The 26,627-nt window shown below is 40.8% G+C and overlaps 1 protein-coding gene across 8 annotated transcripts in view; it reads left to right on the top strand.

Annotated features, from left to right (window-relative positions):
• ZNF185 (zinc finger protein 185 with LIM domain) overlaps positions 1-26,627 on the top strand; it is an 83,942-nt gene that overhangs the window by 24,053 nt on the left and 33,262 nt on the right. For 6 of the 8 annotated variants that reach the window (XM_056809574.1, XM_056809572.1, XM_016426720.2 and 3 more), the window contains exons 3-9: positions 14,020-14,092; positions 15,344-15,467; positions 16,150-16,215; positions 17,859-17,897; positions 18,659-18,736; positions 19,735-19,827; positions 23,707-23,790. In XM_056809574.1, the coding sequence (XP_056665552.1) occupies positions 14,065-14,092; positions 15,344-15,467; positions 16,150-16,215; positions 17,859-17,897; positions 18,659-18,736; positions 19,735-19,827; positions 23,707-23,790 (512 nt within the window). In that variant the 5' untranslated portion in view covers positions 14,020-14,064. The remainder of the gene's footprint in view (positions 1-14,019; positions 14,093-15,343; positions 15,468-16,149; positions 16,216-17,858; positions 17,898-18,658; positions 18,737-19,734; positions 19,828-23,706; positions 23,791-26,627) is intronic. The other 2 variants (XM_056809573.1, XM_056809571.1) reach the window with 1 other exon arrangement.

Genomic DNA, 26,627 nt, shown 5'->3' with positions numbered 1-26,627 from the left:
CCATTGTTGACATGTATCCTTCTGGAAAAACATGGCCACTGTTGCTTTCAAAAATTCACCTAGCCCCTACACCAAGATAAATTCAGAATGGGTGAATGACTTGAACATAAAGAAGAAAACTATAAGTAAATTAGGTGAACACAGAATAGTATACATGTCAGACCTTTGGGAAGGGAAAGACTTTAAAACCAAGCAAAACTTAGAAAGAGTCACAAAATGTAAAATAAATAATTTTAACTACATCAAATTAAAAAGTTTTTGTATAAACAAAACCAATGTAACTAAAATCAGAAGGGTAGCAACAAATTGGGAAACAATCTTCATAAAAATCTCTGACAAAGGTTTAATTACTCAAATTTACAAAGAGCTAAATCAATTGTACAAAAAAATCAAGCCATTCTCCAATTGATAAATAGGCAAGGGACATGAACAGGCAGTTCTCAGCCAAAGAAATAAAAACTATTAATAAGCACATGAAAAAGTGTTCTAAATCTCTTATAATCAGAGAGATGCAAATCAAAACAACTCTGAGGTATTGCCTCACACCTAGAAGATTGGCTAACATAACAGCTATGTAAAGTAATGAATGCTGGAGGGGATGTGGCAAAGTAGGGACACTAATTCATTGCTGGTGGAGTTGTGAACTGATCCAACTATTCTGTAGGGCAATTTGGAACTCTGCCCAAAGGGCGATAAAAGACTGTCTGCCCTTTGATCCAGCCATAGCACTGCTGGGTTTGTACCCCAAAGAGATAATAAGGAAAAAGACTTGTACAAGAATATTCATAGCTGCACTCTTTGTGGTAGCCAAAAATTGGAAAATGAGGGGATGCCCTTCAATTGGGGAATGGCTGAACAAATTGTGGTATATGTTGGTGATGGAATACTATTGTGCTCAAAGAAATAATAAACTGGAGGAATTCCATGGAGACTGGAACAACCTCCAGGAAGTGATGCAGAGCAAAAGGAGCAGAACCAGGAAAACATTGTACACAGAGACTGATACATTGTGGTACAATCGAAGGTAATGGACTTCTCCATTAGTGGCAATGCAATGTCCCTGAACAATCTGCAAGGATCTAAAAAACACTATCCACAAGCAGAAGATAAACTGTGGGAGTAAAAACACCAATGAAAAGCAACTGCTTGACTACAGGGGTGGAGGGGATATGACTGAGGAGAGACTCTAAATGAACACTCTAATGCAAATACCAACAACATGGAAATGGGTTTGAATCAAGAACACATCTGACACCCAGTGGAATCACTGGTGGGCTATGGGAGAGGTGGTGGGAGGGGGGGAGGGAAGAAAAGAAAATGATCTTTGTTTCCAATGAATAATGTTTGGAAATGACCAAATAAAAATAAAAAAATTTAAAAAATCACCTAGCACTAATACAGGTCAGATGAAATTCAGTAATCTCCCTCACTTAACAAAATATCCAGAGACAGAAAAATCAGAGGACCAAGCCCCACTTGGGCACCTAGACAGTGTAAGTCACTGCTAGTTGAGCTAGAGTCAACACCATGTCTTAGCCCTAATGACTGTAGAGCCCCATCAGGACTTGTCTATCCGTGGATTGTGTTAGATTTAAAATAGTTTTTGAGCATTAAATAGTTGTAGATAAGAGAGTGGGAGCCATAAACTGTGATAATTAAAATGTTTGGGAGCAAGAGAAATATATAACAATTATGACCGCTGAAATATGTTTTCTACTGTGTCTTGGTTTTATATAAATATAAGATGGTCGCCAGGGAATATATTGCCAATTTATGAATATGCCCAAGCCAACTGAGTTTTATAGAGAAATTTAATTTATAATACACTGATTAATCAATAGAAAAAGAGAGAAAGTAAGAAAGGAATAAGAATGAAGGGCCTCAAGCCAATAAGGCCTAGACCTCAGTCCTAAGAGATAAATCAGTCAGTTGGTTTTATCACTCACCCAAGATCTCTCTAGATAAGGCTTCTCATGCCAACCTCAGGCTCCACCTTCAAGAGAGCCTCCTTTCAAGAAATGTTTCCAGAGAATTCTCCTCCTGACTCCTCCTGAGTTCTCCTTCCACAGCCTCCTTCAAGACCTCTCCAGGAGCTCTCCCTCCAGGACCTCTCAGACTCCTTCAGAGCAAAACCTCTCAGAGCAAAACCTCCTCAGAACAAAAAAACTCTCCCCCCTCTGTCCTCAGACCCCGCTATCTTTAAGGAAACCATCTAAGTTCCCTCCCCTCAGTTCTCACATCTACCAATCACTGTCGATGTCTCCCCTGTGCCAATGGTGGCTCTAGCTTAACCCAGGACAGCCCAGAGGTCTGGCCCCTTTGCACATGTCTGTTGAAGGTCATATTCTCAAATAATTAAATCTTGATCTTTGCTGCAGCCCTTCCTAAATCCTGTTACTCTGAGTAGGGTGGAGATTGTATTTTCCAAGATCTGGTTCTGTCATTCCAAGTATCTCTATTGTATCAATTCTAAAATCAATCATGACTCAAAGAACTTCCTGTTCTATGCTTAAGCATAGGTCAAAGCCCTTTCCATTGTTTAGCAAAAGGTTTCTGTCCTAAAGTAGTCTTAAGTAGGGAGGAGAAGGATCCTCCCATGCCAAGGAGTTTCATATTCCAATAGAGTTCTTACTATCAGTAGGAGATTTTTTCCAGTATGAAATTTCCCAATGGGGAAATTTCCAACATTCATAAGTCTAAGAAATTTTAAGGTTTACAATTGTCATGCTAATTTATTCTGTAGGGTTAGGTTCATTTATTTGCATTTTCAGTTCTAAAAGGGAAAAAAGAATGAAAAGAGGATCTAGGATGGTTGCTGTTCAGGGAATTGGGGTAAGGAAGCAATGTGACAGGATGGATCATTGACCAAGGGAAGGCAGTGGCAAGACAACTTTAATTTTGATTCTGTTTTTTCTGTCTTTGATCTTTGACCTGGGAAGCACAGATTAAAGTGGCTTCAAAGCCAAGATAAGTAGGGAGATAATAAGAGAGCATTTGATGGCGGCAAGTCACTTAGCCTAGAAAAACCACATGCTCAGGTACTAAAAGAATTGGTAGACATGACTGCTAGGACTCTATTGGTATTCTGGAGAACAGGACAAATACTCTCAGACTGGCAAAGAGCAAATGCCCCAAATTTCAAATAATAGGAGAAAGTTATCTGCCAATTATAGGCCAACGAACTTGATTTCCATTCCTGGCCAAAGTCTCACACTTCTTATTAAAGGGACAATTAGTGAACATGTAGAAAAGGGAGTGTTTGATCTGGGAAAACCATCAAGGTTATAACAAATTGGCCATTTCCTATTTTGACAGAGTACCTTGACTGATAAATCAAAGGAACACTGTAAATAAGAGTTTACCTAGATTTTAGCAAAGCATTTGTTCAAGTTGTTCATGTTCTGTGTGTGGATAAGTCAATCAGAAGTACTTACTGAATTGAGGATAAGGATAGAAAGGGGAGGGGCTTGGTCTCACTCCCAATCCCACCCCCAAGGATATACCTCAGCTCCAGGCTGAATCCACCACAGGTTGGTATTTGGGCTCTAGTCCAGTTTCTGTGGGCTCCTAGGGTACTGAGATCTAGAACCTCTGAAAATATTCAAAATGGTCTTATTCATGCCAGGCTAGAATCTAAGCCAACAGACGCTGAAATCCCTGGGACTCTCCTTCCATACCGATCTTTAAAAAGTACTTAAAAAAAGACAGAAATCCAAACCCAACAACAAGATGGAGCCCCAGGACTCTCCTATGGAATACAACTTGAAAGGTAGGCAGAGAAAAGTGAGTTCCAGGGTATAAGGGAAAGACTTAACATCCCTCCTGCACCTACTGCACTGAGAACTGTGATAGGACTCAGACTGAGATTCCAGGGCAAAGGCTGTTGCCCTGACAGAGTACCTTAGTACCACCACGCGAAGCTCAGGGTTCTGATGGAGGCTGGCAGGGAGGAAAAGGGAGAGGGCCAGATGGTTGGGTACCTTTGGCCTCTGCTGCAGCTGGTGAAGATTTGGCCTCAGGGAAAATTAGCTCAGCAGGTCAACTCAACCAGTCTAATCCAGGATAAAATTCCCTTCAGGATGGAGAAGCTAAAACACAGAGATCAAGTAAACAAACAGAGGAGCAAGTAAACAGTCCACAAAGGGGGGAGGGGGATATGAGTAAACAACAGAAGGAAAAAAGGAAATTACAATTGAAAGTGATAAAAAAAACAAAGAACAGAATCAACAGAAGAGGACCAAGGAACATCAAGCAAAACCTCAAAAACCCCAGGGAATTGGACTCAGTCTCTCAAATTAATTTTGAATTAAAAAAAACAAATAAGACAGGTGGAAGAAAATTGGGAAAAGGAGAACAACAGCTTGAAAGGCAAAATAAGTCATCTGGAAACAGAGGCACATGAACAAAAACAAGAAAATGATGTCTTAAAAGCCAGATTTGACCAACTGGAAAATGACACAAAAAGGTTAAAGATGAAAAGAATGACTTCAAAGAAGACTAGATCAAAAGGAAAAGGATGATCAAAAGGTCATGGATAAAATTCAGGCTTTAAAAATTAGAATTGGACAATTACAAGCTATTGACTTCATAATACATCAAGCAACTATAAAACAAAATCAAAAGAATGAAAAAATAGAACAAAATATGAAACACCTCATTGGAAAAAAAACAACTGACCTAGAAAATGGATCCAGGAGAGACAATTTAAGAATTATTGGACTACCCAAAAGTCAAAAGTCATAACCAAAAAAAAAAAATCATAGACATAATACTACAGGCAATTATCCAAGAAAACTGCCCTGATAGCCTCAAATAAGAGGGTAAAATAGAGACTGAAAGAATCCACAGATCACCTCCTGCATTAATCCCAAAATGACAACTCCCAAGATCTTGGCCAATTTCTAGAGCTCCCAGACTAGGGAGAAAATACTATAAGCAGCTAGAAAGAAACAATTGACCTTGGAATATGATATTTTGGAAAGCAAGGGAACTGGGTCTATCACCAAGAATCAACTACCCAGCAAAAATTACTATATTCAAATATAGCCACTTAATAAAAAAGAAGACTTCCAAACATTCCTGAAAAACAGTCAAGACATAAAACAGAACATTTGAAGCCCAGATACAAAATCCAAGAGAAGCATAAAAAGGTAAATAAGAAAGAGAAAAAACTTAAGGTCTTCCATAAGGTCAAATGGCTTATATTCATTTATGGAAAGATTATGTCTGTAACTCTTAAAAATTGTTATCATTGCATAGTACTCATAAGAAATATACATAGAGGGTAGTAAGCTGATTAGGATGCTATGTTAAAAAATAAAAATAAAACTAGGGGGTGGAAAAAGAGGATAATACTAAGAGAAATGGGAAAAGAGAAGTAAAATGGGGTAAAATATATCACATAGAGAAGTACGGGAGAGCAGGGGAGAAGACCAATATAATAGAAAAGAGGAAGATGTCATTAGAATTGTCTCAGAAAGAAAAGAACAGCCAGACTCATTTGGGGTATGTAAGATTTAAATTAATGTGCAATACTTCAAGTATTAGTTTTATAAAGTTCATTATCTAACTAAACAGAACCACATGACTAAATTTTTCTACCTTCTCAAAAAAGTCCCCACTCCACCAAATCCACAACAAGAAGGAAAGAGGCAGACAGACAGACAGACAGACAGACAGATAGATAGAGACAGAACTACACCCAATTTATATCCCGTCTATGTCAGTACATAACTACAGGAAGTAAGTAGGGTGCTGGGATTGTAGTTTTGCTGGAGATTGTAGTTTTTGGTGTAACCGATTCTAATTACACAGGTATAGAGTTGTATCTTATAGAGAAGTAGAAGGGGAATAAGAAACGGGATAGTGGGGGGGGGAGTAATACAAGGAAGGGAGAGGCTGGGAGGGGCAACCAAAAGGACCTATAGTAAGAGGGGAATAAGAAGGGAGCAGGTGGAAGGGGAGCAATATAAGGGAGGGGAAAGAGGGGACACTGACTTAAAAGCAAAACACTGGAGGGAAGGGAAAGGATGAAAGGAGAAAGGTCAGGATTAAAGGAAGAAGTCAAAATGTAGGGGAATACACGAACAGTAATCATAACTGTAAATGTGAATGGAATGAACTCACCCATAAAACAGAAGTGGATAGCAGAGTTGATTAAAAACCAGACTCCTACCATATGTTATCTACAAGAAACACACATGAGTTAGGTAGACACACACAAGGTAAAGGTAAAAGACTGGATTGGAATTTGTTGGACTACAACTGAGACAAAGAAGGCAGGAGTAGCAACCATGATCTCAGACAAAGCTAAAACAAAAATAGGTTTGATTAAAAGAGACAAGGAAGGAAATTACATCCTGATAAAAGGTAGTATAAATAATGAAGAAATACCAGTACTTAATATATATGCACCAAATGGTACAGCTTCCAGATTTTTAAAGAAGAAACTAAAGGAGCTTAAGGAGGAAATAGATAGTAAAACCATACTAATGGGGAACCTCAATGTTGCCCTATCAGAACTGAACAAATTGAACCAAAAAATAAATAAGAAAGAAGTAAGGGAAGTAAATGAAATTTTAGAAAAATTAGAGCTAATAGATATTTGGAAAAAACTAAATAGGGATAAAAAGGAATATACCTTCTTTTCTGCAGCACATGGTACATATACAAAGATTGACCATGTACTAGGGCATAAAAATATCACAAACAAATGCAGAAAAGCAGAAATAATAAATGCAACATTTTCAGATCATAAAGCAATAATAATCATAATTAATAAGGGCTCATGGAGAGGCAATTTAAAATCAATTGGATTTTGTTATGAAATTGTTTTCAAAACTAGTGGATCAAAGAACAAATTTAAGAAACAATTACTAAAAAACCAGAAACAAACAATTACTGATTTCACTGAAGAGAATGACAGTGAGGAGACATCATATCAAAATCTATGGCAGGGGTCCCCAAACTACGGCCCCCTGAGGCCATTTATCCAGCCCCACTCCACTTTTGGAAGGGGCACCTCTTTCACTGGTGGTCAGTGAGAGGAGCACAGGATGCAGATGCAAAGCACAGCATCACTCACATACAGTACTACTTCCGGTGACATAATCCTTTGTGTGGCACCTTATTCTGAGAGTAACTTAATGAGAAAGAGACGCCATGCAAAAGATTATGTGGCTGTACAATGGAAGATATCAGCATGGTGAGTGGTGATCTGGGGGAAGGGACTCCACACTGTGTATACTGCTGCCCAGTATAGTGGTGGCAGTGATGGGCCTGTACAAGGTGTGACAGGCCCATCACAGCTAGTGCTGCAGCCTCCACTATCCCAGACAGTGGTATACAGTGTCACAGGCCCAGCACCGCCTCCAATACTATATACGGGCATCGGATAGCAGTGATCTGGCCTGTGACATCAGCAGTGGGTCTCTACTGTGAGAAGCCCACCATTGCCACTGGGTGTTTTATAAGACACCTGCTGTTTTTTTTGGGTCAAATTGGTATAAGACAGTGTCTTATTTTCAGGGAACCCTAAGGCCATTATGTTGTGCATCTGGGGGAGTATGGGGAACATTGTACTGTGTAGTAGTGTGGGGAGAGACTTTTGGGCAAAGGGAAGTTATAGGGGCCATTATGTTGTGCATCTGGGGAAGTATGGTTGCCATTGTACTATGTGGGGGAAGTGAGGCATGTGTTTTTCAAATTATGGTCTATAATTACAGATCCACAAATATAGACCGCAAGAGGAAACACACTAGTGTCATGCCTTCTTTTTTCCTGCATGGAATCTTATCACATGGGTCTTACCCATGCGATCAGATTCCTGTGTGAGTTCACAGATTGCAGTGTAGTTTGCACAGGGTAGTGTAAATTGGAAAGGTGGTGGAGAAACCAGCTCTGTAATCATGCTGGTTCCTGCACTGCACCAGTGTGAACCTGAGGTAAAAGTGAAGTTCTACCAATATGGTCACTGGTGAGGCTGAAATGATGTGAACTGGGAAAGCTGCATTGATGGACACAGATCAGACTACATTGATGGGCAGTGCAGTCTATATGCCTCTGCGTGGGCAATATTATTGTTGGTATATTGTTTTTGTAGGGCTATATATATAGGTATTTTACTAATAGAATTTTGGGATCCCTAGGAAACAATGATGTCAAGAAAGAAAAAAATTGATTCAGAGTGTAGGATATTCAAAGAACAGTGTACTTATGATTACTTTTTCATGCAATACAAGGAAAGAGTTGTGTGTTTGATATGCCAGAATAGTGTCTATGTTCAAAGAATACAATTTGCATTGACAAAACTCAATATAAAGATAAATATGATTATTTGGTCGGAGATATGAGAAAAGATAAAATATTAAAACTGAAAAATACATTGACAACTCAGTAAAATACTTTTGTGAAGCAGAAGCATCTAAATATTTCATCACTGTGAGCAAGTTTTCAAGTTGCCAAGCTAATAGCGTGCACTGGTAGACCATTTGTGGAGGGAGAATTTGTTAAAGAGTGCCTTCTTTCTGTTGCAAAGAGATGTGTCCAGAAAAGGCAGACTTATTTAGTACAGTTAGTCTTTCAGGATCTACAATTACATGAAGAATTGAAGAAATGGGAGACAATTTGCATCAGCATTTGCAAAACTCTGCAAGAAAACTTTCCCATTTTTCCTTGGCACTTGATGAGAGCAATGATGTTCGTGATTCTGTACAACTTCTAATTTTTATTCGTGGGATGAATGACAATTTTGAAGTCACAGAAGAGCTTGCTGCACTGCAAAGCATCAAAGGAACAACTACAGGAGAGGATATCTATGAAAAGGCTTCCCAAACTGTGAAGGATTTGGAGCTGGACTGGGCTAAACTAGCCAGTGTGACAACTGATGGTGCTCCTAACATGGTGGGGTCTAAGAAAGGAGTAATTGCTAGCATTAACCAAGAGATGGACAAACATAACCATTCTCATCCAATAGCCATACACTGCCTCATCCACCAATAAGCGCTGCTCTGTAGTAAACCACTGAAGTGGGACTCTGTTATTAAAATTGTGGTATCTTGTGTTAACTCCATTAGAGCTAATGCACTAAACCACAGACAATTTCAGGAATTTCTTTTTGAGCTAAATGTTGCCAATGAAGATGTTCTGTACCACACAGAAGTCCATTGGCTGAGTTGAGGGAGAGTTTTGAAACATTTCTATGACTTACTTCCACAGATTACAGCTTTTATGCTTTCAAAAAACAAAGAAGTAACAGAGCTCAGTGATGCAGAATGGAAACCTTGCCTTTCTGACAGATGTAACAGAGCTACTCAACAGTTTCAATGTGCAACTTCAAGGAAAAGGGAAGCTCATCTGTGATATGCAATCACATGTGAAAGCATTTGAAGTAAAGTTAGGCCTCCTTATCAAACAAGTGAAGGAGGAAAATTTCTGCCATCTACCCTTAACTCAAAATCTGTTAGCAGAAAACCCTTGATTGCATTCCCAAAAGAAACATGTGTGGATTCACAGGAAAAGTTGCAAAAGGAGTTCCAATTCAGATTTAAAGAGCTTCATCTCCATGAACAGGACATACAGCTTTTCCGTAACCCATTTTCTATTGACATCGAAAATGTGGATACAATTTACCAAATGGAACTGGCTGAACTGCAGAATTGTGACTCTGAAAAACGCATTCAAGTCAAGCAGCTTGCCTAATTTCTATGCAGCTCTCTCCTCTGAGACATATCCTAATCTCAGGAACCATGAACTCAAAATGGCAACCATCTTTGGCAGCACTTATGTCTGTGAACAGACTTTTTCCAGAATGAAACATCTGAAATCTCCAACCAGATCTAGACTAACTGATGCACACTTGCATCACTTGTTACAGCTAGCAGTGACAAATATGGAACCGCACATTGACCATCTCATTAGCCAAAAGCAGGCCCATAGTTCCCATTGAAATACTGGTCAGTTTGTTTATTTAAATTTACTTGTTATTTATTTTAAACAATGTATTTGTCTCCATTTTGTTTTTTTACTTTAAAATAAGATATGTGCAGTGTGTATAGGGGTTTGTTCATAGTTGTTTTTATAGTCCAGCCCTCCAATGGTCTGAGGGACAGTGAACTGGCCTCCTGTGTAAAAAGTCTGGGGACTCATGATCTATGGGATACAGCCAAAGCTCTATTCATGGGAAATTTTATATCCCTGGGTGCCTATATCAACAAAATATAGAGGGAGGAGATTAATGAATTGGGCATGCAACTTAAAAAAACTAAAAAGGAACAAATTTTTAAATCCCAGATAAAAACTAAATTGGAAATCCTAAAAATCAAAGGAGAAATTAATAATATTGAAAGTAAAAGAACTATTGAACTAATAAATAACACTAGGAACTGGTTCTTTAAAAAAAACAAAACAGATAAAGTATTGGCTATCTAATTTAAAAAGAAAGAAGAGAATCAAATTAATAGTATAAAAACGAAAAGGGTGATCTCACTTCCATTGAAGAATAAATTAAGGTAATTATTAAGAGCTATTTTTCCCAATTATATGATAACAAATATGACAATCTAGATGAAATGGATAATCATTTACTAAATATAAATTGCTCAGATTAACAAAAGAGGAAATAGAATACTTAAATAATCCCATATCAGAAAAAAGAAATTGAACAAGCCATTAAGGAACTCCCTAAGAAAAAATCCCCAGGGCCAGGTGTATTCACAAGTAAATTCTATCAGACATTTAAAGAACAACTAATCCCAATATTATTCAAACTATTTGACAAAATAAGCAGAGGAGTCTTACCAAATTCTTTTTATGACATACATATGGTACTGATTCCCAAGCCAGGAAGACCAAAAACAAAGAAAGAAAACTATAGACCAATCTCCTTAATAAACATAGATGCAAAAATCTTAAATAGAATACTAGCAAAACGACTACAGAAAGTTATCACAAGGATTATTCACTATGACCAGGTGGGATTTATACCAGGAATGCAAGACTGGCTTAATATTAGGAAAACCATCCACATAATAGACCATAATAACAACCAAACTAACAAAAATCACATGGTTATCTCAATAGATGCAGGAAAAGCCTTTGACATAATATAACACCCATTCTTATTGAAAATATTAGAAAGTATAGGAATAGAAGGGACTTTCCTCAAAATAATAAGCAGTCTTTAAAACCATCAGCAAGTATCTGCAATGAGGATGTTAGAAGCCTTCCCAATAAGATCAGGAGTGAAGCAAGAATGCCCATTATCACCACTACTGTTTAATATTGTATTAGAAATGTTAGCTATAGCAATTAGAGAAGAAAAATAATTTGAAGAAATTAAAGTAGGCAATGAGGAAACTGAACTATCACTCTTTGCAGATGATATGATTGTATACTTAGAGAATCTGAGAAAAATGACTAAAAAGCTAGTGTAAATAATTAATAACTTTAGCAAAATTGCAGGGTACAAAATAAACCCACATAAATCATCAGCATTTCTATATACTTCCATCAAAACTCAGCAGCAAGAGTTAGAAAGAGAAACTCCATTAAAAATCACTCTAGACAATCTAAAATATTTGGGAATCTATTTGCCAAGACAAACTCAGGAATTACATGAGCACAACTACAAAACACTTTTCATACAAATAAAACTAGATCTAAACAATTGGGAAAACATTAATTGCTCATGAGTAAGACAAACTAATATAATAAAAATGAAAATCCTATCTTAATTAATGTAATTATGCAGTGCCATACCTATCAGACTACCAAAAAACTTCTTTATAGAATTAGAAAAAAGTATAACAAAGTTCATCTGGAAGAACAAAAGATCAAAAATATCAAAGGAAGTAATGAAAAAAATGGGAAGGATGATGGTCTAGCAGTACCAAATCTTAAACTGTATTATAAAGCAATGATCATCAAAACAATTTGGTACTGGCTAAGAGATAGAAGGGGGTGGATCAATGGAATAGTTTTTGGGTAAATGGCCTTGGCAAGCTAGTGTTCCCCAAAGATCCCAGCTTTGGGGATAAAAACCCAGTATTTGACAAAAACTGCTGGGAAAATTGGAAAACAGTATGGGAAAAATTAGGTTTAGATCAACATCTCACACCCTATACCAATATAAATTCAAAATGGGTAAATGACTTAAATATAAAAAGGGAAATTATAAGTAAATTAGGGGAATATAAAATAGTATAGCTGTCATATCTATGGGTAAGGAAAGAATTTTAAACCAAACAAGAGATAGAGAACATTAGAAGATATAAAATGAATAATTCTGATTGCCCTAAATTAAAAGGTTTTGTACAACTAAAACCAATGCAACCAAAATTAGAAGGGAAGCAAAAAGCTGGAAAAAATTTATAACAAAAATCTCTGACAAAAATCTAGTTTCTCAAGTGTATAAGGAACTAAGTTAAATGTACAAGAAATCAAGCCATTCCCTAATTGACAAGTGGATAAGGGATATGAATAGGCAGTTTTCAGATGAAGAAATCAAAACTATCAAAAATAACATGAAAAAGTGTTCTAAATCCTTCCTGATTAGAGAAATGCAAATCAAAAAAACTCTGACGTACCACCTCACACCTAACAGTGTGGCCAATATAACAGTAAAGAAAATAATAAATGTTGGAGAGGACGTGGCAAAATTGGGGCACTAATGCATTACTGGTCAAATTGTGAATTAATCCAACCATTCTGGAAGGTAATTTGGAATTATGCTCAAAGGGCTTTAAAAGAATGCACACCCTTTGATCCACTACTAGGTTTGTACTCTAAAGAGATAATAAAAATGTTTATACAAAAATATTCATAGCCCACTCTTTGTTGTGGCAAAAAATTGGAAAATGAGGGGGTATCCCTCTATTGGGGAATGGCTGAACAAATTGTGGTATATGATGGTGATGGAATACTATGGTGATATAAGGAATGATGAACTGATCAATTTTTATGTAACCTGGAATGACCTCCAGGAATTGATGCAGAGTGAAATGAGCAGAACCAGAAGAACATTATACACAGAAATTGAAACATTGTGGGACGATCAAATGTGATCAACTTTGCTACTAATAGCAATGCAATGATCCAGGACAATCCTGAGGGACTTATGAGAAAGAACACTATCCACATTCAAAGGAAGAACTGTGGGAATAGGAACATAGGATTTATCACTTGTTTATTTGAGTATAGGATTTGGGGTTTGGGTTTTTAAAAGATTACTCTTATTACAAAAATGAATAATATGGAAAAGGGTATTAAGTGATAATACATGTATAACCCAGTGGAATTGCTTGTCAGCTTTGAGAGGGGGAAGGGAAAAAGGGAGGGAAAGGATATGAATCATGTAACCATGGAAAAATACTTAAAAATAAATAAATAAGTTTTTAAAAAATTTAAGAGCCTGAAGGAAGAAGCCTACTTTCTAGGTGCATTGTATTAATGGCAGAGAGTCAGCAGAGCTAGGTTCAAATCCTGACTTTTCTGTTTATATCTTATGTGTGTGGCCACAGACAATCCAGTTTATCTTTTTGGGTCTCATTTTTCTCATCTATCAAATGAGGGTGGATTAGTTGGGCTCTAAGGTCCCTTACAACCACAACATCTTTGATCCTCTGAGTTTCCAGAATGTTTCTTAACTACAAGCCTCAGCTCATGGGCCACTTCCTACAGGAAAGCTTTCTTATAGTGCTTAGTGTTCTCTCTCTTCTTAAATGATTATGTATATACTTATCTGTTTGCATATTGTTGTCCTCCCCCTACTAGCAGAATGGAAGCTCCTTTAGGACAAGAATTGTTTTCATTTTTTCATGTATTTGGTTGGTCTAAATTAGTTAGCTGGGCACACTCGGCTGCTCAGAGCTTCTGGGGTCATAAATAGCTGGTGGGTTTTGTGGATAGGTATGTAGCAGAAGCCACTGCTGCCTTGGGGAGTTCTTAGTGTGGCAGGATTTGGGACACTGAACCAACTTCTGCCACCGGAAACTACAACAGTCAATGTCTTGTTTCCCTCAGAACCATTTACTGTACTGCCCTGACCTGTAAATACACAACTACAATATGATGCCTTTTGGAAAGACCCCCAAAGGTAAGTCCCTTGGCTTCTTCCTCTCAGATCTCCATCCCTTTCTTTCAGGCCTCTTCCCCTCTCCTTTGTTCTCTGAGAACTTTTCAGATGAGTGGGTTGGACTGGAAATGCCATGCAAGGCTCTATGTCCAATGGCCTGAGTTAGGAGTCATTTTCTCTAGTGGAGAAGGGGCTGCCACTGCGTAGTAACTGAAGTGTCTCCACCATCTATTAGCACATATGGAAGCAGTCTGTGAGACTCCATGCCCTGGAAATTTATGCTTCAAGCAGGCCTTCTCCCTAGGAAAGAATGTGATTATCTTAGTCTGGTGACTATAGCATAAATTAGCCTGGGCATTGGGGATTCTTTTCTTCTCTCCACTAAGAGAAGTCTAGGAGTCTTTCCTCTGGCTCCTGCAGGTATGTTCTCTCTCCTCCATTACATGGCACCTGTAGGCAGCCTCTGTCCTCACCTGTTCTATTATATGAGCTCACTTTGGCAACTTGTCACTGCAGCTGCCTGTTTAATTCATACCCTGGAATTCCATTGTCTACATTATCATACTTGTCTGGCTGAGATAAGAGGCTCCCTAAATGATGAAGACTGTCTCCTTCCATCCTGAGTTCTATGTGTAACTCAGGCCTTCCAGTGACATGGTGAAGCTGTTGCTGAAACTTTGTTAGTGACTCGTTGTGCAGACTTAGCTAAAACCATGGACCATTCTATATGGCATTTCTTTTCTCTAGCTATAAAATGACATTGGGTAGAAAGAGTTTGTGGGCTACAGATACTCTTGAGAGTAGAAATGGGCAGAACTCAGCCTCCATTTCTGTTTCTGGAGTAGACAATTGACATATATGTCAGAGATAAAGATTGAACTTGGGTGTAATTGGTAAATGGTAAAGAAGACCTTAGTCTTCAATTGTAACCACTTATTTGAGCAAAGATCACCTTAGTGTCCTCTACTTATTTGTACCCATGAGTGAGCAGCGAAAATACTTAAAAAGACTAACTATAGATTAATGGTAGAATGCCACATTTACCATCCATAATCACTGAATATTGTCCCCCAGTGATGGTGATGGACCAGGCATAGGGACTTATTTAGCTAACATCTGGATAATTGTCCTCCACAATTAAGCTAGGAAGCAGATAAGTAAGACCCTCAGAACAAATGTGCTCCAGGGACAAACATTCAGTTCATCTTTCTCCATGATATGGTCATTCCTCTCCACTGCTCCCAATTCCACTTTCGTTTTTTTTCTTTATAGGATTTGCTGCCCATTCTGGAGATGAGGATCGGAAAAATATCATCAAACAAATGAAAATCCGAACCATCATCAAAGGTGATAAGAGCTGGATTCACAAACCAAATGATACAGAAGGCCAGACCATGTGAGTACTTTAGAGAAACTCCTGATGGTGACTCTTGAAAATTGTATCCCCCAGCCTCTGCCTAAAAGAAGTAGGGAAGGGGTAGAAAAGGGCAGGGAAGGAAAGGGGTCCTGATAAAGATGATGAGAGAGGCCCAGTTTGGCCAAGAGCCATACTCTAACTAGTATGCCAGGGTCAAGACCAAAGCAGTGGGTGGGGGGAAGCTACAGAGCTTTTTAAGTCTGACCATGACTGATTCATGGTGCCTCTCATCCCTGGTTGTCCTTAAATACCCTTTCCCCTTTCCTAGCACACTTACCATGTCCAATGGTAGCTACAGACATTTTCTCTTTGTTTCAAGAGGCCAACCTTCCTGATTCTTAACTTGGTAATGATTAAACTTTCAGATATATTATGTCAGTTCCTACATCTTTTCTCACTCATTCACCCCTTAACTAGAAACGAGGGAAGAAGAGCCTCCTCTCAGTGTGCCCCAGAGGTCACCAGGTGTATCAGACAGAAGTAGTAGGTAGAAGAGGGTAACAAGTGGGAAGAGAGTATATTGACAGGATGGCAGATTTAGGCTAGTAACATGGGGGTGGGGACATGAGATAATGGTAGATTTGCTTTTCCATTCTAATAAGTAGCTTTGAGGGGATACTATTGCCTAGACCTTCAGCAAAATCATACCTCTTTCCCCCAGAGAGTTATCACCAAGCACGGAGCATTGCCCAGCTGTAACTCCACTCATGAAGACCCGGAAGGACAGGTATGATGAAGACACCTTTCCACACTCCACTGAGGCAGGAACATAGCCCACTAGATAAAGTGTAGCCCTTTCATCTAGCCTAGCACTTCTCAACACAGATGGGTGGGAATCAAAGTGTTTTTGAGAGCCCTGTAGGCAGTAGGGCCAGAAGTAATATGATGACATTCAGTACATTTCTATGTATTGTGGAAGACTCACTGGAACAATTCCTTCCTGCCATTTTTAGACCCAGAATAATTGGCTTGATCAGTCAATGATCATAGATGGTGAAGGATGTTCCATCTTAGGGAGGAGATTTTCTGTTATCCCATGTCTGCTACCCTAGCTTTGAAAGGTCAGAAGACCTGGATGGAAGGATTGGCTCTACCATTTATTAGCTATGGGATCATGGAAAAGTCATTTCTCTTTCTTTGGGCCTCAGTTTTCCTTTTTCATAAAATTGGAGAACTCTGCCCTGTCATCTGACTATGCATTCTAAGGCCTCTTGGACCTTGCCAGTTGCCCTGTTATTGGATCTGTATGAATTTCAGGTCTTTCTACATGCCCTGAGGCTGAGTAACTCTTTTATGCATTTTCTACCAATTGGAGTATGAGCTCCCTGAGAGCAAAGATTGCCTTGCTTTTTCTTTTTATATCCCTAGCATTTCACACAATACATAATAAGTACTTAATAAATGTTTTCTCATTCATATATATGCCCTGCTTTGGATGGGTCAAATGAAAGGGTACATAAAAATACTTTGAAAGCTGTAGAAGCCAAGCCTGGAGACAGGAGGTCTTGGGTTCAAATATGGCCTCAGATGCTTCCTAACTGTGACCCTGGGCAAGTCACTTAACTCCAGTTGCCTAGCCCTTACCACTCTTCTACCTTGGAAATAATACTTAGTATTGATTCTAAGTCAGAATGTAGGGGTTTTTAAAAGTAAGGAAGGGAGGAGGGAGAGAATTGTAGAGATCCCCATCAGTACACATTTCTGAGAGTTTGCCTTCTTACTAACTTCTTACTCCAACCTCTTGGTGGCGCACATGATGCATGCCACTTACAAACCAGGGGGAAGGATGCTGTCCTTCAAGGGATCCTGACAGTGCTATCTTGGAAGTGCTTAGAGCTCCCTGGGAGAGAGTTGAACAAATGTGTTCTTAACCAAGGGCAGCAATATTAAGTCTTGAGAGCCTCCCAACATATGGATGTTGTACTATAACTTTCCTTTGGAAAACAGGCACTGAGTGCTAGATAGAAAATGGACCCCTTCCAGTGTATCTCTTTGCTTCTGAATGGCCTAGAATGTTGAAGCTAGAAGGAACCTTCATAATCCACCCCTTCATTTTCAAAGAATCATAAAACTTGGGTAGAAGGACCTCTGAAACCATGTAGTCTAAACCCATTATTCTACAGGTGATGAAAGGGAGGGCAAGAAAGCTTGAGAGACTTGCCCAAGGTCACACAGGTCAGGCTGTTATCCCTTCTTGGGTAGGCAGGGCCACTGTCCCAATAGGCAATACTCGAACAAGCCCTGTACAAAGTAAGGGGCAGAGCCTATGTCCCAACTCTGGATGCCTTTGTAGTCTTTCACCTTCCTTGATGTGCCTCCCCTTCCAGTTGGAACTAGCAGCTTCTGATTTATTTTTTTCTCTCTATTCAGGCCTGCAGCTATCAAACCCTCAACAGGCTACATTATCAGGTGGGTGTTAACAGTCAGGGGAGCTGGAAACAGTAGGAATGGTGGGGCTCTCGGTACTTGCTAAAGGCAGTGATGGGCTTCTAGCCTAGAGAGTAATAGCCTACCTAGCAAGTTCAAATCTCTCACTAGGGATTTTGAGGCAAAGGAAATAGCAGGATCAAATTAGGGGTGACTGACACCAAAGAAGCACATTGGAGCTTTAGAAGAAGGTCAAACTCACCACTTAGCCTTATGTGTGGTAGGCCCATTTCAGAATAGTCTGCCTGAGAGGGCCCATCTAGAAAGTCTAATAAAATCAGAGTTAGGAGCAAGGTTACTGGTCAGGAAGGATTACCCCTGCAACCTGGGGCTTCTGCAGACACTTTCCAGGTTAGTGAGTATCTTGGGCAAAGGATCCCCTGTGATGAGGGGATCCAAGATGATCCTACCAATTCCCCCAGGGTACAGTCTGATGACCAGGGAGCCATGAGATTGACTCTAGCTAGGCAAAATGCCATGCCATAGGAAAGGACAGTATCTCCTAGCGAGTTTGATAGAAGCTTGGTCCAACTTGAAGAGATGTTCTCCTTTTCTTAGATCCTGGTGTTGTAGGCAGGCCTGCTTGCCACTACTATAAGAAATAGCTCCACCTCTCTGGCAAATGTATCCCAGCCCACCTCCAGTCTCATTCTAGCTGTGCTCCCCTTCAATGGATTTCCTCTGCATCTTATTCTAAGTTATTTTGGACAATAATGGCATATCTCCTCCTCCGGTCCATACAGGGGTGTGTTCACCAAGCCAGTTGACAGCACATCTTTGCCACAGAGCCAATTCCCGACTACTTTTGAAAAACCCAAAAGGTTGGTCTGGTGGGAGGTACTAGAAGAAGCCTCATCAAAGAGTTCATGACCTTTTGCAGGCCCTACTATGGGGTGCTTCCCAGCTCAGACAGCAAGTGTCAAGTTGTGGGGGGATAGAGAAGGGGAGGAGCCAATAGCTCTTTGGGTGGAGTTGGCTAGTGCTGAGCTATGGCAAAGAGCCCATCCAGGTTGGAGTCAAGCTGGCTGTTGCTGAGAGGAACATAATCTAGTCAATCACCAAATATTTATGAAGTACCTACTGTGTGCCAGGTACGATGCTAGCTGCTAGAGCTCAGACTGAGACCATTCCTTGTACTTAGCATCCTCTTCTGAGCACTTTATAGGTTCTTGCTTTCACTGGCTCCTCAAAGCATTCCTCTAATAGTTGTGTCTATAATAGCTAATATATCTAGAGCTGAGGATTTGCAAAGGTTTCACATCCAAACTTCCCAAAGAGGATAGACATTCCCTTCACTGATGCTGATAGCCTCTCTCCCACCCCCAATACATAGAAATGACTTGCTTGATGGATTCTTGAGTTGTTGGAGCCATCTAGTTCCTCCTCCAGTGACCATCTTCCTGGTGATGAGCCTGTCCAAACATAGCTCAAGCTAGTACTCATCTCCATTGCTCTAGCCTGCAAGAGCTTGAAGCTCTAGCCCATTAATTAATTAATTAAGGCCATTAATGGAGTCACAAATTTCTATAGCATTGTATGGTTACAAAGTGCTACCCCAAAATGGGTCTCTCTAGAGAGGTGTCTCATACTTCATCCCTGCACCCCTTCCCTATCCCTGGAATTCTGGGGTACCCAAGGCCTCCATTCACCAAAGGCTGAGCAGAGGGCCTTTGTTGTTATTGCTCTCCTCCATGGACTTGGCTGACTCTGAAAGGAAAGCTTAAGTCCATATATGAGGTCTGATGTACCAAGCTTTCAGATGTTTGGGACCCTGGACAACTCCAAAGAGGTTCTGACCAAGTTTGCTTTTCTTTTTCAGATCTACATTTCCATCAAAATCTCTCTCTGCCAGCCTGCCCCGGCTTTCGGGTTCTAGCTATAAGATCAATACTGATGACTTCAGCAAGAAGATGTGAGTGTGCTTCAGGATTGACACCTTTTTATTTTTCTTGTGTTCCAGCTCTAAGAGTCTATGACATGAGTAGGGGGACAATGTGTTTGGGGGATAGCCAGGTTGGAGTCAAGACAGTAAGCCACTTAACTTTTTTTGCCTCAGTTTCTTCCTACAGTCAGCTACGTGTTGCAGTGGATACAATACTGAGCTTGGAGTCAGGAAGATCAGAGTTCAAATGTGAACTTAGACACTTACTAGCTGTGTGACCCTGGACAAATCAGCAAACTTTTGTCTGCCTCAGTTTCCTCATCTGTAAAAAGGGTATAATAATTGCACCTCCCTTGAAGCATTGTTGGGAGGATCAGTTGAGATATCTGTAAAGCACTTAGCACAATGCCTGGCACATAGTAAGCTCTACAAATGTTAGCTATTATTGTTGTTGTTGTTATTATTATTATCTGTCAGTTTATGAGTAGGTCAAATTAATTCGGATCTCTAAGGTGAAGTCCAGTTTATAGAAGACTTTGAATACCAGGCAGAAAGTAATCACTTAGCCTTTTCTTCTCCTGTAGCACACCCTAAATAAAGAGATGAAACCCCATGAGTGAAGATGATAGTGATTTACCCTTTTCTGTTACTGAGCAACAAAGAAGGTACAATGACTAGAAAGGTTTGAGGGGGAACCCATGAAGGGGATTCTTTCCCTTTCACTTCCTCTCTAAACCTTTATGCCATTGAGTATTGTGCCTCCTAGTGCACCCTCTTAGGAGGGGGAGGGTGAGATTTTCCTTAGCCAGATGGAAGATGGTAGGTATGATGAACTTGGATCCTGGGATGCTATCTGAGAAGCCCTGCTGAATTCACATAAAGCCCTCCTACTTATTTACCTATGTGATCTGAGCCTTACTTTGCTCCTCTGTTATACCTGATATACCTCTGGCAGGTATATCAAACTCCCCAAAACTTAAAGTCCCATCATAACCAGTTGCCTTCTGAATGCTTCAGTAACTTCCACCACTACTTAGCTGTAGGACCGACTCAACTTATTTAAGAGACCAGAGATTCTTATTATATCTGATTCCCCACCACATACATACATTTGGTGTGAAGTGAATTAGAAGCCCTTTCTGCATGAAGAAGGGATCCATTCCTATTGTTGTGTAGTCCTCTAGTCACACCTAACCCTGTTTGGGATTTTCTTGGCAGAGATACTGGAGTGCTTTTCCACTTCCTTCTCCAGGTCATTTTATAGATGAGGAAGCTGAGGCAAGCAAGGTTGAATGAGTCATCTGGATTCACACAGCTTAGTAAATATCTGAGATTGGATTTGAACTCAGGTCCTCTTGACTCCAGGACCAGCACTCCATTTATTGGGCTACCTAACTGCCTTAGGGATCCATTCTAAGGAATCTCAAATGCTAATGAAATCTGAGAGGCAAACACTCCAAGACTGGAAGTGCTGGTCTGCATTGAGAGAAGGTATTTACTTTGACAGGAGAACTCTATGCCAAAGAAATCATGGGTCTAGTTTTTAAAAAAAAACTGTCAGATCTCACAGAAACATACATTTAGGACTGAGAAATTGTCCAATCTGACCCTCCTCATTTTATAGATGAGGAAACTGTGGTTTGAGGGAAGAGAAATTGTCCAAGATAAAAGGAAGGAATGGGATTTAACCCCAGGTCCTCTGACTTGAAAGCTGGTGAGGTTCCCCTACAACCCATTCTATCACTAATGTGTTAACATGGCAGAAATGATGGGAAAAGGAAGATCTGGGCAATGAAGTGGGGTCCACTATATGGGCCTTCTTGTTCTCTCTTCTCATTTCCCAGTTAATGAGGCTGATTTTAATCAGACATTAATGTGATTGAGAGGTAACTCTGTGCAATGGGAAAGAATTTCTGGATTGGTAGTCATAAGACCTAGGATTGATACCAAGCTTCTGTTCTTAGCTGTGTTAGCCATAGGCCAAATATTTTACCTCTCTAAGCCTCAGTTTCCTTGTCTGTGATTAGTCTTGACCACCCTGTGTGGTCAGGTGGTACAGTGGTGGCTGGAAGGGCAGAGCTGTGGGGATCCCTAAAGGGCTATGTGAACTCAAGTTGTAAGGATGACCCTCAGTTTCCTGGGATGGGGGAGTTCCTACCTTAGAAAGAATTTCACTCCTAGCAAGTTATAGTGGTGAGGTTCACCTAATTGAAATAGGGGTAGGGCTGAGTGAAATAAACAGTATTGGGACCCCCTGATCTTTCATACAGGCCAAGTGGGCAAGCTGGGCAGAATTTGACATATAGGAGGGAAGTTGGGAGGAAGGTCTAATTGGAGCCCTAGGCTCTGACCTCTCCTCCAACTCACCTTCCCCATTCTCTGCTCTTCTGAAGCCGAAGCTTCCTGCAATCTGCTTCAGAGGTCTGCCACGTGGGAACGTTATGTGCTATCTGCTGCCAAAAAGAACTTGGTATAAGTGCACATACCAGGAGAAGGAAAGCAGAGAGGTGTGGGTTATATATCTTGTCCTGGAAGGCAGGGTAGGAGCCAAGGCAGAAGAGCAAAAGAAGGGGACCGTGAGAAAGGGCCCAAGTGAGACAGGGATAACTTAAAGGGTGCAAGGTTATAAAGGATTTGAATTTGATCTTGGGGCAATAAGGAATGTGTTAGTCTTATGTCACAAATTCTATTTTGTAATCCTACAGGCCAACACCTAAGGTGTTGTCTTTGTAATCTCCTTCCAGGAGCTCCACTCGAGACATAGTACCTCCTTTTATTACTAAGAGGTAAAGTTCTAGTGAGGAGGATTCTAGCAGTTCTCTCCCTGATCTAAGAAGAAGGTCCCTTCTGGACTCTCCTCCCCTACTAGTGGGATGGGTCAGAAGAAGAGATGGAGTTGAGCTCACCTGGAGCAGAGAAGGCCCTGGAGAGTGTTTGACTAGGCTTGGAGAGTTCACAGCTTGGGTCAAGAAGTGCAGTTAGAACCCTTGCCCCAGACAAACTAAGCCTATGGGGCTGTAAGTCAAAGACAGGTCTGGGATCTCTTCACGTTGACCAGCAAAAAAGTGAATCCTAAGCTCCTTTGCCCATGGAAAAAAGTACATCATCTTACTAAAGATTTGCAGGAACTTGAATGAAGTAATAGTTACACATTTTGGCTTCTCAGAAAATATTTTCCCCTGGAAAGGATGATTGTTGTGGTAGATAGACTCTAAGGCCAGCAAGGGCTGGAGTTGAAGGCAGCCCTTTCCAACCATCTACTTAGGGACTGCTCTCAGCCTGTGGAAATAGGTGCTATTACGATGTCTATTTTGCCTCAGACTAAGAGTAGCTTTGTGGCCCCTCTCTCAGCCTCAGTTTGCTCATCTTTAAAATAGACATCGTAATAGCACCTTCCTTACAGGGAATACGCACATAGTAAGCATTTAATGCATGATGTATATAGAGTTTTACAAAACTTTAAAGGAAATGAGAGCTAGCGAGGGGACTTCTACACCTAACAGGCAAGCCTCTTTATTGGCAGAGGAGAGCTGAAAGATAATTTCCACAGGCTGGAGGGGACGGGGAGTTGGAGGGGGGGTTGGGAGTGGTGGGGGTTCCCAGAACTACTGTGAGTGAGCCCTTCCAATTTTAGCTCCTGGGCCTGAATCAGGTAACTTTGAGTTCCTTAAAAAAAAAAAAAAAAAGGAGCTGTCCAGCTTGGGGAGTTCTGAACAGTCTCTTCCCCATTCTAAGGGGAGTGCACCAAGAAGGAAAAAGGTGCCTCCTGAGATTCCCTCATGGGATGGGAGACTGCTTCTGGGTTGGCCTTCTGCTTTAAAAAATAAGAGTTTAACTAAATGAGGGAGATGCCTGGCACAATGACCCCTTGCTTCTCTTACTGAATTTTTTTGGGTTACTGCCTTGAAGGGTTGAAGCTGTGGAAGAGGAAACCCCTCCCGAGAGAAGTAAGACTCTGCCAGCTTTGGCAAGACAGCGTTTTGGCCTCAACAGGTAGTCATTTTCCATTTGTTTCAATATACACTTTGCCACAACCTCCCCTACCAGCCCCAGTTTTCCTAAGAGCAATGGCTTAAAGAGGGGTCTCCTTTTATACTCAGCAGAGCCAGAGTACCAGCTCTCCATCCCCCAGAGTGGAGGGGAGAAGGGAAGGCTTTAGAAGCCATTTTAACTGAGCTCTCCTATGCACACACTCATTTTCTGGTACATATCAGCTAGTTCATGAAAGGTAGCATAGCATGGCAAATAGAGAGCAGGCCTTGGGGTCAGCTCTGACCTAGGCCCAAGGCCCACCCTTACCTGCCATGCAGGCCAGGAGCTGCAGAGGGGTGGAGACCTGTTTTATTAGAGGGAATGCCTTTAATGGGTGCTTCCTGCACCAAGGAAATCGTAAGACTGTGGAAAAGTGTTCATTCATGGATTTAGAGCTGGATCTAGCCTGTCTAGCCTCTTGCAGAAGAAGACACTGAAACCCAGAGAGGTTAGGCAACTGCTCAGGATCACACAGCTAGGAAGCTACAAAGCTCAAATACAAAGTATTTGAGCCCTGATGGCCTTTCTCCAAACCCAGCTTCCTTATTTGAGGACACATCTCTCCCCAAGAGAGTCTAAGGTTTGAGAACAGATGTGCATCCTCTTTCATCTTTGTACCCACACTACAATAGAGGTTTTACTAAATGTTTCTTGAATCTGACACACTCTCTGGCAGTTTGCCTATTATTGTGTTACATTTATTATACACTTTTCAAAAATGTGTACACAGTGGAAGTTTGTAGTTTGTGCTTTTCTCTTTTTGTTCTTTGTATATTGAAATGTTTGTGTTTGTTGGTGTTTCCTAAATTCATAATGAAAAAGAGTTGAAATTAAAAGTAATTTAAAAATATTTTCCCCTCTCCCCTAGCCTTTCCTTGCAGAGCTACCTCCAGCTTCCTAGAGGGGCTTCTTTGTCTCTTTTCCCTCCCACTGTCTTCTCTGTTCCCTCCTCTCTACCTCCCAATGGTTTAGGGGCCAGACTTCTAACAACCCTAGCTACAGTAGAATATGCATCTGGTTCTTGTTTAAAAGTGTCTGTCTGTCTCTCTCTTTCTGTGTCTCTGTCTCTTCCTCTCTCTGTCTCTGTGTGTGTGTGTCTCTCTGTCTCTCTCGCTGTCTCTCTCTCTCTGTGTCTCTCTCTGTCTCTGTCTCTGTCTCTCTCTGTCTCTGTCTCTCTCATAGTTCTGATGTGAGCAGAGGAGAGAGATGCTCAGCTTGGTCTGGAACCAAATTCAGGGATCACCTTTCATCTCCCAGAGTTCAGGAGTGCAGGTAAAGGCACTGTTATCTAGGTCTGTTTCTATGCCTCTAAAATGGGAAAATAGCCCCTCCCTCCCAGAGTGGTTGTATAGATCAAAGAACATAAAGCAGGTCCAGTACAGTGTGGCTATAAATGCATTTATTACTGGAGGTTGTTGGCCACTGTCCCCAGGGTTACCATTTGTGGAGTCTTAATTTGAGATCAGAACTCAGTGTCAGTGGTATGTGTGCTCCTGAATCCAAGACTTCCTGTACCCTCCCACACATCTTGATTTTTGCCCTCTGATTGGTGCTTATGAGTACTCTGAGCTCTCACTATTCCTCCATGTCCCTTCCAGGTTTTTCCAGGGGCAGTCAGAGGACCAAACTATCTTCTTGTCCTGAGTTGTTATAACCCAGGCCAGTCCCTTAGGCTTAAAAGACTTCTCTTCCAGAAGCTTTACGCCATCTCCCCACTTCTAAGTTTCCTGACCTTCCATGTTCTCAGACAGAAAGATATTCATTGGCTGTGGGCTCCAGGTTCCCTTGAGTTGAGGTTCCAGTCCACTTGTGTGGCTCTGATTAAAGGTGGGCTGCTCTGGCCAAGCTATTCCTGTTCAGATGCTATCCATGATGAGTTTATACTGCCTGCCCTAAAACCTGACGTAAGTGACCCACCTATACTGTCAACACCAGGTCAACAGGATAAGTTAGTTCAATACCATTCATGCCTTCTTTAAATGGTCTTCTTTCTGCTGTGATGGGGATAAACTCAAACCATCCAGGAAGCCCACCTTATACTGTTGAAAGCTCTCCAGTAGGCAGCTTCTATCCTTCAGCCCATCAGGGGAGCCATCCACTCCCAAGGGGTTCCTTCTAAGGAACACCTGTTCCTCATCTGTCATAAAAGGAACAAGTCAGGGTTTCAGAGTGAAATCCATTGTCTTCTCCCAGTACCATTTAAAGAAGGCCAATGGAACTGTACATGGCTTAGGAAAGGGTACAGTTAATGTCAGTGCAGGGACAGTGGACCACCCTTACTAGGGCCCCAGCCTCAAAGTCACTGTCTGCCATTCACATGGCTATTTATTGAGCCTCTGGATAATTGATTGCACACACCCCCAGGGTGCCAGAGGAAAGGTAAGGGTTCGAATACATTTACACTAGTGGAACAGTAACACCAGAGGTCCTCAGATAAGATTCTAGGAGATGAGGTAAGATCTCCGATTGATCCCCTTGGGAGATATACAGCTAGGTGGGATCTAAGCTGTCATGTCAGTGCACACATCCTTCTGGTAAGCTGATACTACCTTTCTGTGGGTCCCAAGCACAGCCATAGCACACAAGGTATCCAGGAAGAGCTAGGGGGAGAGGAAAGCCAAAAGCACCACAGTAGGCCTGTGGCTTTCCCAGAAGTACAGCACACTGAGGCAGTACAGTCAAATGCCTATGAAAGGGAAGACTCGGACCCCCTCATATAGCAAAGACTTACTGGAGTCAGTTACTATTGCCAGATCTAAACAATGACTGATTTATATCTGCCTGCAAAAGTAATCACT

This window comes from Monodelphis domestica, chromosome X (assembly GCF_027887165.1).
Source record: "Monodelphis domestica isolate mMonDom1 chromosome X, mMonDom1.pri, whole genome shotgun sequence".
In the NCBI taxonomy this organism is placed as follows: Eukaryota; Metazoa; Chordata; class Mammalia; order Didelphimorphia; family Didelphidae; genus Monodelphis; species Monodelphis domestica.
Note: the sequence above shows the minus strand (reverse complement) of the source record. Positions and strands in the feature narration are given on the sequence as shown.